At 48.2% G+C, this 14,315-nt stretch overlaps 1 protein-coding gene across 1 annotated transcript; it reads left to right on the forward strand.

Annotated features, from left to right (window-relative positions):
• The first annotated feature begins 1,997 nt into the window (after positions 1-1,997).
• Positions 1,998-13,501, forward strand: Ddrgk1 (DDRGK domain containing 1). The gene is made up of 9 exons (XM_028754816.1): positions 1,998-2,501; positions 3,454-3,660; positions 4,798-4,910; positions 5,277-5,378; positions 8,601-8,723; positions 9,039-9,077; positions 12,128-12,184; positions 12,731-12,779; positions 13,147-13,501. The coding sequence occupies exons 1-9, from the start codon at positions 2,411-2,413 to the stop codon at positions 13,311-13,313; spliced, it is 948 nt and encodes a 315-aa protein (XP_028610649.1). The 5' UTR covers positions 1,998-2,410; the 3' UTR covers positions 13,314-13,501.
• The last annotated feature ends 814 nt before the right edge of the window (positions 13,502-14,315 follow it).

Below are 14,315 nucleotides of genomic sequence, written 5' to 3' on the forward strand. Positions count from 1 at the left end.
ATGTTATTAACCTCTTACTGCCTTGGGTATTGTTATATAGATGTAACTTAGGGACTTATGGAACTTAGGGAGGCACTGTACCACTGAGCCACATACCCAGCCCACTAGTGAATGTTTCTTAAACTCTAGAACTGTCCTCACAGAGTAGCCAAAGTTATATTCTCCACAAATCTTTGATCAGTGGCCTTAATATTGCGTGTCACACAATTCAGAAGCTTTGCTGTATATTGTGTCTTTGGAGACAGGTCATAGTTTCTCCCTCACTGGCCCTCGATGTTATTTTTTTTTTTTTTTTTGAGGACTGTGGTTCATTAGAGTTGACTGGGAAAGGCTGGGCTGAGTAGCATGGCCCTTCCTGCATGGCACCTGTCTCCCTCCTCCATGAAGTTAAAGGGAATCCTCAGGAAAGTAGACAAGTAGAGGAGGTTTTTAAAGCACAGATGACTTCTTGGATGTTAAATGCCTCAGCTCCAGTCTCCCCCTAGGAGGAGCCTGTCATGGGCTTGGATATAAGCATTGACAGATATCATGTCGTATGATCAATTAAGTCAATAATCCCTAGATGCTACATCCCGAGCAGTTTGGTTCCTAGGACCCAGGTTAGGGCAGTGAAGGATTGAAGAAAAAACAAACACATAAAAAAGGAAGCCGGAATCAGGTGGAGTTCTCTGATACCTCTACCCAGAACCTCATCATTGTTTGATCTGCAAATGGTAACTTTGTATTAGTAATGAACAGGTCATTGATTTATTACTTGAAATCAGTATTTAGAAAATCTAAGTATTTGTTCAGTGGTTATAGACAGAAATATAAAAATATATGCCAAAATGCTTGGGTTTTTTTTTTTTCATTTTTGGTTTTTCAAGACAGGTATAGTCCTGGCTGTCCTGGAACACTCTCTGTAGACCAGGCTGGTCTTGAACACAGAGATTCATTTCTAAGGGCATGTACCATCACTGCCCGGCTTTATTTTTCAAACATATACCAAAAAAAACCCTAGGAAATTATTATGAACCCTTAATATACACAAACTTTCAATAATTAACATCTACTTTTATATTTATCCTGCCATTTTTTAAAATTTATCTCTCCACCCAATTTTAATGTTGGGTGGAGAGATGGTTCTGTGGTTGAGTGCTTACTGCTCTTGTGGAGGACCCAGGTTGCTTCCTCTTCTGACCTCCTCTAATACCTGCTCCATATGTGTGTGTGTGTGTGTGTGTGTGTGTGTATCTCACATATAAAATAACATTTGTTAAGAATACAGGAACACAAAAATGTCTGTGGTGCCACATGCCTTTAATTGTAACCAAGGCAGAGGCAGGCAGATCCCTCTGAGTTTGTGGCCAGCCTTGTTTACATACTGAGTTTTAGGCCAGGCAGAGCTATATGATGCAACCTCAAAGAAACAAAACAACCCACCCACAAAAGATGGAGGAGCATCTGGCCATCAGGGTGCACACCTGAAGTCCCAGATAACCCAAGCACTTGGGAGGCAAAAGTAAAAGGATCAGTTCAAAGTCATTGTCTGCTACACACCATGTGTGAGGCCAGCCTAGGCTACCAGAGACCTGTCTCAGAACAAAACCAAACAACAACTAAAGTAAGGGCCTAGGCTGAGATAAAATTCCAGCAAAGCCTTAGCCTGCAAACAAACATGGGTCTAAATCTCCAAATATACAGAAAGAATGTACTTTCTAGAGATAAAGCTAGTGCAGCACTTGCCTGACACCTGGAAGGCCTTAGGTTTATTAATATCGAGAAATAAATGACAAAATACTCAAAATTTACAGAAAGTAATGCAATAGATCCTTAAATTGCAGTATTAGTAAGATATTTGCATACACGTTATCATTTTTCAGTGCTCCAAATTAAACTAAGGGCCTTGGCCTTGAGTCTTCTACTACTAATCTATAACCCCAGCTTAACTCCCTACTTACCCACGCCACTATTTTCTTTTTTTCTTTCTTTTTCTCTTAAACACTTATTTTTATGTGTATGAGCGTTTTGCAGGCATGTATATCTGGTGCACGAGGAGGTCTGAAGAGGGTTTTGGGTCCCCTGGAATTGAGTCACAGAAGGTTGCAAGCCACTATGTGGGTGCTGTAAACCGAACCCTGACCCACTGGAAGAGCAGCCAGCGTTCTTAACTGCAGACTGGCCTCCGTGTCGCCATATAGCCAGAGACCTTGAAATGCTGGTCTCCAGGTCTCCACTTCCCAAGCACTGGGGTGACAGGCACATGTGACAGCAGGGACTCCGGAGCTAAGCGGAGCTAAGGAGGCCCAGGTCAAGCCCAGGGCGGGGGCGGAGCTCAGCGAGCAGCTGGGCAGGGCGGACGGTAGTGGGCGGGGCCTGGCGATCCGGGTCCCGCAGGCGCGCTGACTGCGCTGCCAGGCTGCCTGTCGTCATGGTAGGGCCCTGGGTGTATCTGGCGGCGGCGGTTTTGCTCATCGGTCTGATCTTCTTCCTGACTCGTAGCCGGGGTCGTGCGGCAGCAGGTAGGAGGTGCCGCCGTCCCAGGGCCGAGGAATCCGTTTTTCAGAGTTCCTGGGCTTTGGTAGGCCGTCGCGTCGTGACTCGTGCGCATGCACTGACGTGGTTTCCTGTGCTTACGAGAAGCTCGTACGCTGGCCGGAGACAGCTTTGCGCACGCGCCTAGGGACACAGTCGGGATTAAGGCTGAGCCCAATGCTGGGCGCGCAGTTTAGGCACCAAGCCTGCCTTTCTACTCTGCACCAATAGGAGAGGCTGCCCGTTTTCTAACCCTGCCTGCCCAGTGTGTTCTGCTTACCAGGGAGGGCTAGGCAGCCTCAGGAAACTCTGAAGGCATCTCCCGCCAAAGAGGGCATACAATGCTGCTTTGCCTCTCCTCCACCAGGATTAGAAGGCCAGGTCATTGGCCTAGCGTAAACAGATAACCTGACAGTCTCCCTTACTAACACTTCATGTATGCGTAGGAGTTTCTATACATCTCTCTGATCCCTGAGCCCATAAGCTACTTCAGGGGCAAAAGAGAAAGAAGCGGAGGCAAAGCTGATCGCCAACAAGTCTTCCATGGAGGGAGAATTCAGCCCCGACTGTAACATGTAGTTGGAGTACCCTATAAAATCACAGCATAGCGTTAAGCAAGAAATAAACGTAGTCTTGCAGTGGGCATCGAGTGAGATCTGCAAACCTCAGCGTGAAAGTATCCTCATAGGTAGCCTGAAAGTGGGTTCAGTTCAAGAAGATGAAGTTACTAAAGGAGGTAGGAAATGAGAAATGAGGATCAGACCAAGGTGTCAGTTAAAAAAAAAAAAAGCCTTGACAAACCTAAGTGGGGACGTTGTGCTGTGGGCAGCAGTCGTCTGAAGGAGGTTGAGCAAGGGAGGATGAGACTCCCAAGAGGCTGCTCTTCACTATCTGGAGGATGGGCTGCTTGACAGTGTTATGGTTCCTCCTTCTCCAAAGCTGATGGAGAATCACTGCACAATGAGGAAGAGAGGGCAGGAGCAGGCCAGGTAGCCCGGTCATGGCCCCAGGAGTCCGAAGAGCAGAGAACTGGAAGCAGGCCCCGGCGTCGGAGGGACTTGGGCAGCCGTCTACAGGCCCAGCGTCGAGCCCAACGAGTGGCCTGGGAAGAAGTGGATGAGAACGAGGGTGAAACTGTTGTTCCAGGTGAGAGGGCCGAGCCTAGGGGAAGGGGGCTGGATTAGAGGGGTTAAGAAGTCCCCCAGGCTAGATATGCGCAAGGAGCATGAAGCCAGTGTAGGAAGGACATTTAGTGGCGAGGCTGGAGTTTTGGGTCTGGGCTTTGGTCCTCGAAATCAGCATTTCTTAACCCAGTCCCTATTCTATTGGGTGCCTCTTTTTTGATCTTGGTTTAGTGGGATCAGTTGTAGCCCTAGAATAAGTGCTTAGAAATAGAGACATTTCTGTTGACGTTTACCTCCACATAGCAGATACGGGGAGTCTTACAAAAGTCCTTATGATTGTGGGAAAGAATGTGTCTTCTCTAGTACTTGAAACCTGGCTTCAGTATGAAGAAGAGAATTTAGGGGAAATTGGGCTTTTGCTTTGAGCCCTTGGGATTGTTAGCCCCTTTGGCTTAAAAAGAGTCCTCTAGTGGATGTGTGTGCATGATTATAATTCCTGTACTCAGAAGACAAAAGCAGGAGCACGGGAAGTCTCAGGCCAGCCTGGCCTTATATAGCTGTTTCACAAGCAGCACCCACAGCAAGGCCCTCTCTTCACCCTCCATCCTGTCTCAGATTTGGGTCATGGACTCTGAGGCTCAGGCATCGGCTTATCAACTGTTTTCAGCTGGCCCAGAGGTTACGGTTATTTTTTCTGTCTGGCTCTGTTAAGATAAAGGAAGAGTCCTGGTTGAAGGAGTCCAAGACACTCATCAGTTCCTGACTAGAACATACAGGCTGTTGGATTTATGGCAGGAATAAATTTACCCACAAGGCTATCCTTCCCTGGAGGTTTTGGCACAGAGACAGAAATTAGGGACTTCTGCAGGTACAGACACCTGTGAGCCTCAGACACTCAGGTGTTGCCGTCCTCTTACAGCTGTGCAGTATCTAAAGTCTCATTTGTCCTCTTGGCCTCCCACCTCTCACCCCCCAGCTACATCATTCATATGTTCTCACACTGGTATGTGTATGCACATTTATGGTAGATGCTTTTGGAAAGCAGGGGTAGGTAAAAAACACCCCTTACACACTCACCTACCCCTCAATGACGGTGACAAGGGGTCGTATAAGTCTTCTCTGTCTAGGACTTAAATTGTCTTTGTCTGACCATACCCAGCCCAGGAGGAAGAAGGCGTTGAGAAGCCAGCAGAAGTTCATCCAACAGGGAAAATTGGAGCCAAGAAGCTACGAAAGCTAGAAGAAAAACAGGCTCGAAAGGCTCAGCGCGAGGCAAGCAAGAGGCTGGGGCATAGCTCCAGGGGGTGGGAAAAGACCCACTCTCTAGTTCCCATAACAGACTGTCTTTGGGGTTCCTTGGCTGCTGAGCTGGTGTTTGCTGTCCCCCTGGCTTGTGTCCTGAGTTCTTAGCCATGTCCTGGCCCAGGCAGTGGCTTTCTTTGTCATTTCTTGGGCAAACTAGCTAGAGGAAGAGGAAATGTGCTATAGAAACCTCTCTCCAGCCGGGCAGTGGTGGTGCACGCCTTTAATCCCAGCACTTGGGAGGCAGAGGCAGGTGGATTTCTGAGTTCGAGGCCAGCCTGGTCTACAGAGTGAGTTCCAGGACAGCCAGGGCTAAAAAAAGAAACCTCTCTCCAGGCGGAGGAGGCTGAACGTGAAGAACGGAGACGCCTAGAGTCCCAACGTGAGGCCGAATGGAAGAAGGAAGAGGAGCGGCTTCGCCTGAAGGAAGAACAGAAGGTAAGATTGACCCTGGACCCTGTTGTCTGGCCCATTATTACCTAGCTTTGCTCCCAAATGCCTCCATGCTACAAGATAGGCCAAGTACAAGTACTGGGTATGGTGGTGACCCCTACCTATAATCCCAGCACTTGAGAAGCTGAGGCAGGAGGACAGTCTGGACTATCTAATTCCTATCTCCAAAACAAAGGATGGGTCATGGACCCAGCACAAAGGCCTGCCTCAAAGCATCACCTGCAGAAGCAGCATGGCTTAGAACTGAGGATTTCTTTCTTTCTCCCCCCCACCCCCAATTTTATTAAAAAAGGAACCGGGTATGACGGTATATGCCTTTAATCCCAGCACTTCGGGAGTCAGAGACAGGGCAATCTCTGAGTTCCAGGACAGCCAAGGCTATGTAAAGAGATCCTGTCTCCAAACAGCAAAACAAAACCTTTTTATGTGTTTGGGTATTTTGCTTGTATGTATGTCTGGCACTGTGTATGTGCCTAGCACCTGTAGAGGCCAGAAGAGGGTATCAGAACTGGAATTACAAATAGCTCATGTGGGTTCTGGATTGGAACCCAGGTCCTCTGGAAGAATGACCAATGCTCTTACCGGCTGAGCTCCTTCCAGCCCAGAGCTAGGGTTTCTTGTGAGCATGAGCTATGGGTACCTAGACATTTGAGGACTATTGAATGAGGTCAGAATATCCAGAACTGAGAAAGCAATAAGGTACAAAGTAGAGAAGTACTGCAGTTCTAGATCCTGAGGACCCTGAGATTGTCAACAGTCTTGGGAGACAGTGAATCCATTGGGACCTGGCATAGGACCGGTGCTAGAGAACTGGAGCCACCGTTGAAAGATGGTTAATGAATTCTTATTTACCAGATTATTCTAGAACCAGGTTTCTAAGAAAAGGGAAAGTGCAAACATGTAGAGAGCTTGAAGCATGAGGGCCTCTGGTTGGCTTGTCCCAGAACTCTATGTCTGGAGGAAGCCTGGCCATGGACACTGGGAAGGGCATTGAGAGGCATGAACAGAGAATGTTCTTCACTTTTGAATAGTGGTCAGTGACCTGGCTTTCTCCCTGTTTTAGGTTTTACATATATTGGTACATTTCTCAACAAGAATAATAGCATATCCTTAAATTAAGTGGCACATTTTATTCAGATTCATTCCTTCCTTCCTCCCTCTCTCCCTCCCTTTTTTCCTTCTTTCTTTCCTTCCTTCCTTCCTTCCTTCCTTCCTTCCTTCCTTCCTTCCTTCCTTCCTTCTTTTCATTTTTTTTAAAGGCAGCAGATTGGCCTTGAACTTGCTATAGCCAATGATGTCCATTCCTCCTGATTCTTCTTCCCAAGTCCTGAGAGTAGAGGCGTGCACTACTATGCCTGATTTACATAGGAATTGAACCCAGAGCTTTGTGGACAAAAATCCTACCAACTGAGCTACATGCATCACCACTGGCCCTAGGATTTTTTTTTTTTTTATTTAATTTTATTTTATGTATATGGCTTTACCTGCAAACATGCTCAGGGGCCAGAAGAGGGCATCAGATCCCTTTCAACTGCTGTCAGAGACAGTTGTGAGCCCCTATGTTGGTGCCTGGAATTGAACCCAGGTCCTCTGGAAGAGTAGTCAGGGCTTCTAACCATCTCTCCAGCCCAGGTATTTTTGTTTTGCAGGGTCATATCTAACATCCTGTGTTTTGGTTACGTGTCACGTCTTCTTTTGGCCTCTGTGGGGCTTGATTGTCAGGTTTTCCTTGTTTATCATCTTACTAGCTTTGAAGGATATTGGAAAACTAGTTTGTAAATTGTAACTTGATTTGGATTGGCTAGTTTTTATTTTATTTGTCTTTTAGATTAAAAAAAAAAAAATCAGGGCCAGTATGTGGGTGCTGACAATCAAACTGGGTCCTCTGCAAGAACAGCCAGTGCTCTTAACTGCTGAGCCATCTCTCCAGCCCCGATCTAGCTGTCTGTCTGTCTTTGTTTGTTTGTTTGTTTGTTTGTTTGTTTGTTTTGTTTCAGATGAGGTTTCTTTGTATAGCCTTGGTGGTCCTGGAACTTGCTCTATAGACCAAGCTGGTCTCCAACTCAAGAGATCAAATTCAAGAGATCTTCCTGCCTCTGTTTCCTGAGTGTGAGGACTAAAGGTCCACCACACCCTGTTCTGATTTTTATTTTGAATTAATTAATTTGGTTTTTTGAGACAGGATCTTATTATGTAAAAATAGGCCTAAAACTCTCTGTAGCCCAGGCTGGCCTTGAACTTGTGCTTTGCTTACTCCGAGTTTGGAGTCCTGGGACGACTTTATCTGGAGTCATGCTGGGGTTTGCTTTTTGTTGTTGTTTCCTTTGTTCAGTTTTCTTTACCCCCAGGACTGAATATTGAACACAGAGCCTGTGAGTTCCGGGGAAGTGCTCCACTATTGAACTATTACTGTATGCCTCTTCTGTTTTCCCCACCTCCTCATACTTATGTGGAAATAAGTCACTGTTCTGCCACAGTTAGGAAGTGGAGAAGCGGGTCAGTGTGAGGGCTCACTGCTCTGTCAGAGGAAGTGGAGAGGCAGATCAGTGTGAGGGCTCACTGCTCTGTCAGAGGACCAGAGTTTGGATCCCAGCACCCTTACCAAGTGGCAGACAAACACTGGCAACCCCAGCTTGAGATCTGTGCCCACTTTTGTCCTCCATGGGGAGAGGGAGGTGAGCAGAGAGACTGGTTGAGCAAAAGGCAAGACAGTGTCCTTCTGACCTGCCCTTGATCTGGGCTGCCACCGGAAGGGCCACCTTCCCGCATCAAGCAAGGCAGTCAGAATAGTTCTTCAGTGAGACTCTCTACTCAGGTGATTCAGAAGCCAGACGACAGTGGGCTGGCTGTGTGCATGGCTGGTAGTAAACAGTGGGCTGACTATGTAAGCTGGTAAGGAGTAGAATCAACTGCTTTTTCAGACCTGGACATGACCTGGACCAGGAAGAATTTGTGGCAAGGTTTTCAAGATTTTTTTCCTAAGTTAATCTCCTGAGCAAGGGGACAGGGGAAGAGTCTGGGCAGCATGGCCTGGTGATGACAGGGCTGGTGAGGAGAGCCTCCACCTGTTGTTTAGCTTGAGACCAAAGGGTGAAAGTCTTGAAGAAGCACTATCTCTGGATTGTATGAGCTTGTGTCCTGCAGACACAAGAACAGATGTGAGTGGGCAGTTGCCCGAACCTGCCTCATCTTCCTCTGTGTCCACAGGAAGAGGAAGAGAGAAAGGCCCGAGAGGAGCAGGCCCGGCGGGAGCACGAGGAGTACTTGAAACTGAAGGAGGCTTTCGTGGTAGAAGAAGAAGGTGTTAGTGAAACCATGACCGAGGAGCAGGTGGGTCTGTCACTCCTGTGAAATCTGTGCCATGAGGGTAGTGTGTGTTAGGTCTGAGGCCACCCACACCACCTTAGACACTTTGGGCTGTGTACTGAGAAATGCGTCCATCGAGTGCCAGTAAGTGAAGGCCCTTGTGACTGTAGCCTTGGTCTCAGCAGAGACCCTTGTCCTGTCGTCCTTTAGTGTGGGAGGTTCTGCCTCTCATGAAAACAGGTGGTGGGGTAGAAATCCAAGACAGGCTGCAGTCAGGCAGCGTGCAGGCGACCAGGCCTTCAGCTACGGTTGGAGCTCACTGCTTTCTCTGCCCTTTAGTCTCACAGCTTCCTGACAGAATTCATCAATTACATTAAGGTAAGAGGCTCAGAGAATTCTGGGATTTCCTGCCACGTGAGTATACATGTGTCTATGTATATTTTGTATTATGTTCTCAGCACCAAGGAGGGGAGTCTCATTCAGTCTTGGATCAGCATGGTCATGGGGTCCAGAAGGGTTGGCTACTGGTTCTTGGCTAGGAAGATCCCTTTTTTTTTTTTAGACCTAGAAGGTGGAGAAGGACAGAGGTTTGTGTGGGAGGCTCAAGCCTCCAGTGGCTTCCTAATACTTGATTGACAGTCCCTCTGCTCTTCAGACCCCACGCTCAGTGAGTCATCATGTTTTGAAGTCAATTCATATGTGTTTTCTGTCAGCTCTGTCATGCTGAGGTTCCACTGAATTAGAACAAATGTCCCGTGTTCTGTGGTCCTGACTGGGAGCTTAGGCCTTTCTGAAGAAGTAGGATGGTCTTTTCATTGTACCCCTGAGCAGTCAGCAGTGTCCCTCTATCCACAAGCACTCCATAGGCTGCCCTGATGCTGCTCTGGGTTGCATAAGCACATCCTGATCCGCTTTGCTGCTAAGCAACTTGTCTCCCACAAAGGATGCTAGAAGGGGAGAGGTTTTCAAGTGCAGCTCAGAGGTGCAGAGGCAGCTGAGGGAAGGAGTGCAGAGGGAGCGGGGGCGATACTGGGGGTGGTATCAGGGGCTGCCAAGAAGCTGGGGCTTGCATAATCCTCCCCCACCTCTCCTAAAAGAGAGCAGGGCTTAGATATCCCTTGGCAGCAGTGAGGGGCTGGGCTCATGTCTGGGGCCCAGAATCCCTAAGAAGAAGAAGCCATAGCATCTTCCAGAGGGTCCTTTTCCCTTAGGTTGTGAGCATTCCCCTTTGATGAAGCCCACACTCCACCCTGGCATTCTACCCTGAGCAGAAATTTTCACACTGTCCTGTTGAGAACTCGCTGTCCCTACCTGTGCAGTGGGAAGCAGCATGGGTCTAAAATACTTCCTTCACGAGGCCTCCCAGGTGGATTTAGGGGTCAGCTTCAGTGTTGCTCTCATTTCTGCAGGGGCCGGAAGAAAGTTCCCAGGTAGTTCTGGCTCTTTCTTTTGGTGGCTCCCTGGAGATTCTATTCTTGGTGCTCTCCAAACTCTTGGAGCTGCCATCTTGGAGGAAGGAAGAGGACTTCTGAAGTTCACTCTGTCCACCTTCCTCACCCCAAGGGATCTGACCCTTTAGACAAAATTTCAGAACTGGAGGAAGGTGTCTGCACACAACTCACTTCATGTGAACAGTAAGGATGCCTGTTCCACTTTCTGCCATGGCTAGGAATGTCTGTTTGTGCAAATACACTTTGATTCTAGTAGTGCCTCAGGCTAGCTCCTCAGGAACCAGGCAGCACAGGCGGTGACTCTGGTCCTGCTCTGAGAGGGACTGCTGAGAGCCTGGTGCCTGGTTTGTTTCACAGGTAGAAGCTGCTGGCCAGATCCTTTTGTACTTGCCTACTCCCTGGCCCAACTGCCTCTTGATTGTATTTTTCCCAACCCTCCCACCCTGCACCCCGCACCCCTGCTTGCACATGCGGTTTGGCATTCCAACAAGTCACATGCCATATGTAGCTGAGGAGGTGTCACCATGTCATTACTCCCCCAGCTCATTTGCTGTGGAAGATTCACAGAAATGCAAAGGACCGCCCTCTCTCAAATCATTTGCTATATGTGGCAAAGGTGGGGGCAGATGCATGCTTGGACCCAGCTGTGACTCCTTGACTGAGATGCAAGAAGCTCGTTTCTACTGAGGGTGCAAGAGCAGCCATGAGACATGGCCCAGGACCACATAGAGAGAGCACTTTTCACTGTTCATAGAGTTACTTTATGTGTGTGTGTTTGTAGATGTGTGGGTGCTCCTGCGAACCGGTGTGTGCACAGAGATATGCACATATTTGGGAGCCTTGGGTGCTTGCCTGCCTTTGGTTTTCTTGCAAGGAGGAGAGTGATATACTTTATTTCACTGGCCTGGAACTCATGCAGGCCACACTAGCTGGCCAGTGAGCCACAGTAAGCTACTTGTCTGCCTTTCCAGCAGTGAGGGGCCAAGTACACGGTGCTAGCTGCTTGCTTGTTTGCTTGTTTGCTTGCTTGCTTGCTTGCTTGCTTGCTTGCTTGCTTGCTTGCTTGCTTGTTTTTGAGACAGGGTCTCACTCTGTAGACCAGGCTAGTCGAGCTCTCGGCAATCCATCTTCCTCTGCCTCCTGAGTGCGTGCACTGCCACTTCCAGCCACACTCAGCTTCTTTAGTGAGTTCCAGGGATTGGACTCAAGTCCTCGGAAGCACACAGGCCGTCTTGCCAGCCCTAGTGATAGTTATTTGGCCATGGCAGGTGAGAGAGTGTGAAGAGGCTGAGTAAGAAGTGTGCACCTCTCAGGACTGTGGAGGTCTAGACTGAAGGGTGAGAAGCAAACACAAGAGAAGAACAAGTCTCTGTGGGCCTTGTGAAAGACCCCAGGCTGTTATCATCTGGTCTGTGTCTGTCTGTTTCACCAGATAGGCTTTTAGCTCAGAGGTAGGAACTAGCTCTTGTTTACCATTCCTGCAAGCTTTTTTTCCTTTAAATGTGTGTGAATGTACGGTCTTGAACTCTTGACCTTCCTGCCTCTACTTGCCAAACACTGAGATTACAGATATGCACCACAACACTTGGCTTAGGTAACCATTTTCTAATTTTAAAAGCTTAAAAACAAAAGACCAACTTTTGGACTGGCAAGATGGCTCAGCAGGTACAGGCGCTTGCTGTCAAACCTTAAGATCTGAGATTCACATGATGATTGGGTTGTCCTCTGACCTCTCTACATGTGTGTTGTACGTACACACACATACACACATACACACACACAAATTAATTAATTAATTAGAAAATGTTAGTTTAAAGATATGGTGTATGTGTGTGTGCATGAATGTAGAAGCCAGAAGACAGCTCTGCATATGGTTTCTTAGTTGCCATCCACCTTTTGTTTTAAGATAGGGCATCTCACTGGCATGGAGCTGGCCAAGTGGTCTCAGCTTCTCTCCCTCCTCTTCCTTATCTGTAGCAGTCCAAAGTTGTGCTTTTGGAAGATCTGGCTTTCCAGATGGGCCTAAGGACTCAGGTAAGCCCTAGTATATGGAATATAGCTACAGGGGCTGTGGCTAGTAGGGAATAGGGAGCTGGCCTGAAGATGGTAAGTCACGATGTCCTTTCAGACTGTCCCCAACCAAGAGTGAACAGAGTGTAGGGTTTTCTTTGCACTCCAAGAATTCTGCATTTCTATAGAGATGAAAAGAACAGGAAAGGAAAGTCAAGTGCCATACTTTAGCCTGCCCTATGACCAGTGCAGCCCAAATCTAGTTACTTTTTGCAAAAGGTTGTTTTGTAATGAGACATCTCCACTATTCCTCTTCCAACTGGAAGAAAATTTCCATGGAGATTTGGCAGATCCGATGATTAGAGCCCCTTCAGTTACTCCCTCTTAGGGGGAGCACGGTCACAGCAGGAATAGCATTCTAGGGAGAGGGCAGTGATGGCTCTGTGGTCAAGATTCCCTCTTAGGAGGAGCACAGTAACAGCAGGAGCCGCATGCTAGGGGGAGGAGGGGTGATGGTCTGTGAGCGTGGGAACCACAAAAAACGAGCTCTAAGACTTGGTTTCCTTACAGGATGCCATAAACCGCATCCAGGACCTGCTAACGGAGGGGACTCTAACAGGTGAGAATGCAAGCCAAGCCTACAAACAGGCCCTGGTCTATGGGGCTGAGTGAGCACAGAGGCCTGCAGACTTGTTCCAAAGGCAGCCTGGCCTCTCCAGGGTGGGAGGTATATGCAGTGAGGGACACTGGGGAATTGGACTTGGTCACAAGGAAGACCTAGAAGCCTCTGCCTAGCTTTGGAGTGAGGAATGGGAAGAAAGGATTTGTATGACTCACCCACATGGGCTTCGATGTACCCAGGAAGGGCCAGGCTGACAAGAGAATTGAAAGGCTCTAAATCAGTTATAAAGGAATGGATGGGCATTTTCAGGTTAGGTAGGGAAAGCCTGGGAGGACTCAGTCCTACTATGTGCATGTCCCCACAGGTGTGATTGACGACCGGGGCAAGTTCATCTACATAACCCCAGAGGAACTGGCTGCCGTGGCCAATTTCATCCGACAGCGGGGCCGAGTGTCCATCACTGAGCTTGCCCAGGCCAGCAACTCCCTCATCTCCTGGGGCCAGGACCTCCCTGCCCAGGCTTCAGTCTGACTCCACTCCTTCCTTGAGTGTATCATGTGGCCTACATGTGTTTTCATCCTTCCCTACCATCTTGGGGCAGGGATGAATATGACCAGAAAGTTGTGGATTAAAGACCTGTGACTACTACTGAGCTTCTTGTGTGTATAAGGCCTGACCTGAGGTCTCAAACAAACAAATAAAATCTACCTCAGGGTTTATCTTAGAGGTGCCAGAAGCCCGTTCCTATTCTCACAAGAAACCTTGTAACACATTTATTGTATTTGTTTGTGCCCTGCAAGCCCCACTCCCTAGATGAGCCCCTCTTGGGCAGAGAAAAGTGCATATAGGGGGGTCTCTCAGGCCACATCGTCTCCAGTTCATGAAAGAAGGTATTCTAAGTAAGCTAAGAATCCTGGGGAGAAGAGCTCATGAGGAATGCCAAGGATAGAGACCAGGAGACATAGGTCTCTCTGAAAGGAAGGTCTCTGGAAGAAAGACTGGCCAGCTGCTTATGAGACAGGGAGAGGAGGAACACCCAGTTGGGCTGGATATAACAGTTCTGACAGCACATCACATGAACTCAGCCCCGAATCCTAGACAAGAAAAAGTTCTAGCTGGTGTGGGTGATTCTACCCACTGCAGGATATGAGGAACATATGCTCAGAAGTGGGTGTGGGACGGAAGATGTGTGACTCTTGTAGGGTCATTTGCTCTGGTTCCTGTGGGCTGTGCATGCAGTGGGCAGCATACTGTGCTGAGGATGAGACACATTTTTTAATTATTTGATGTGTATGTGGTTTTGGCCTATGCAGATTTGTGTGCACCATGTGCATGCCTACAGAGTCCAGAAGAGGGCATGAGATCTCCTGGTACAGGAGTTACAGAGGCTTGTGAGCCGCCAGGTGGTTGCCTGGTGGGTGCTCTGGAAGAGCAGCCAGCTGGTGCTCCTAACCTGAGCCATGTCTCTAGCTCCTTGTTTATTACGTGTGTGTGTGTGTGTGTGTGTGTGTGTGTGTGTGTGTGTGTGTGTGT

This window comes from Grammomys surdaster, unplaced genomic scaffold (assembly GCF_004785775.1).
Source record: "Grammomys surdaster isolate TR1022 unplaced genomic scaffold, NIH_TR_1.0 129, whole genome shotgun sequence".
Classification (NCBI taxonomy): Eukaryota; Metazoa; Chordata; class Mammalia; order Rodentia; family Muridae; genus Grammomys; species Grammomys surdaster.

Coding starts and splice junctions, on each gene's coding strand:
- Ddrgk1 (XM_028754816.1), top strand. CDS start 2,411: ATGGTAGGGCCCTGGGTGTATCTGGCGGCGGCGGTTTTGCTCATCGGT. Junction 3,661..4,797: donor GGGTGAAACTGTTGTTCCAG/GTGAGAGGGCCG, acceptor GACCATACCCAG/CCCAGGAGGAAGAAGGCGTT. Junction 9,078..12,127: donor AATTCATCAATTACATTAAG/GTAAGAGGCTCA, acceptor CCTTATCTGTAG/CAGTCCAAAGTTGTGCTTTT.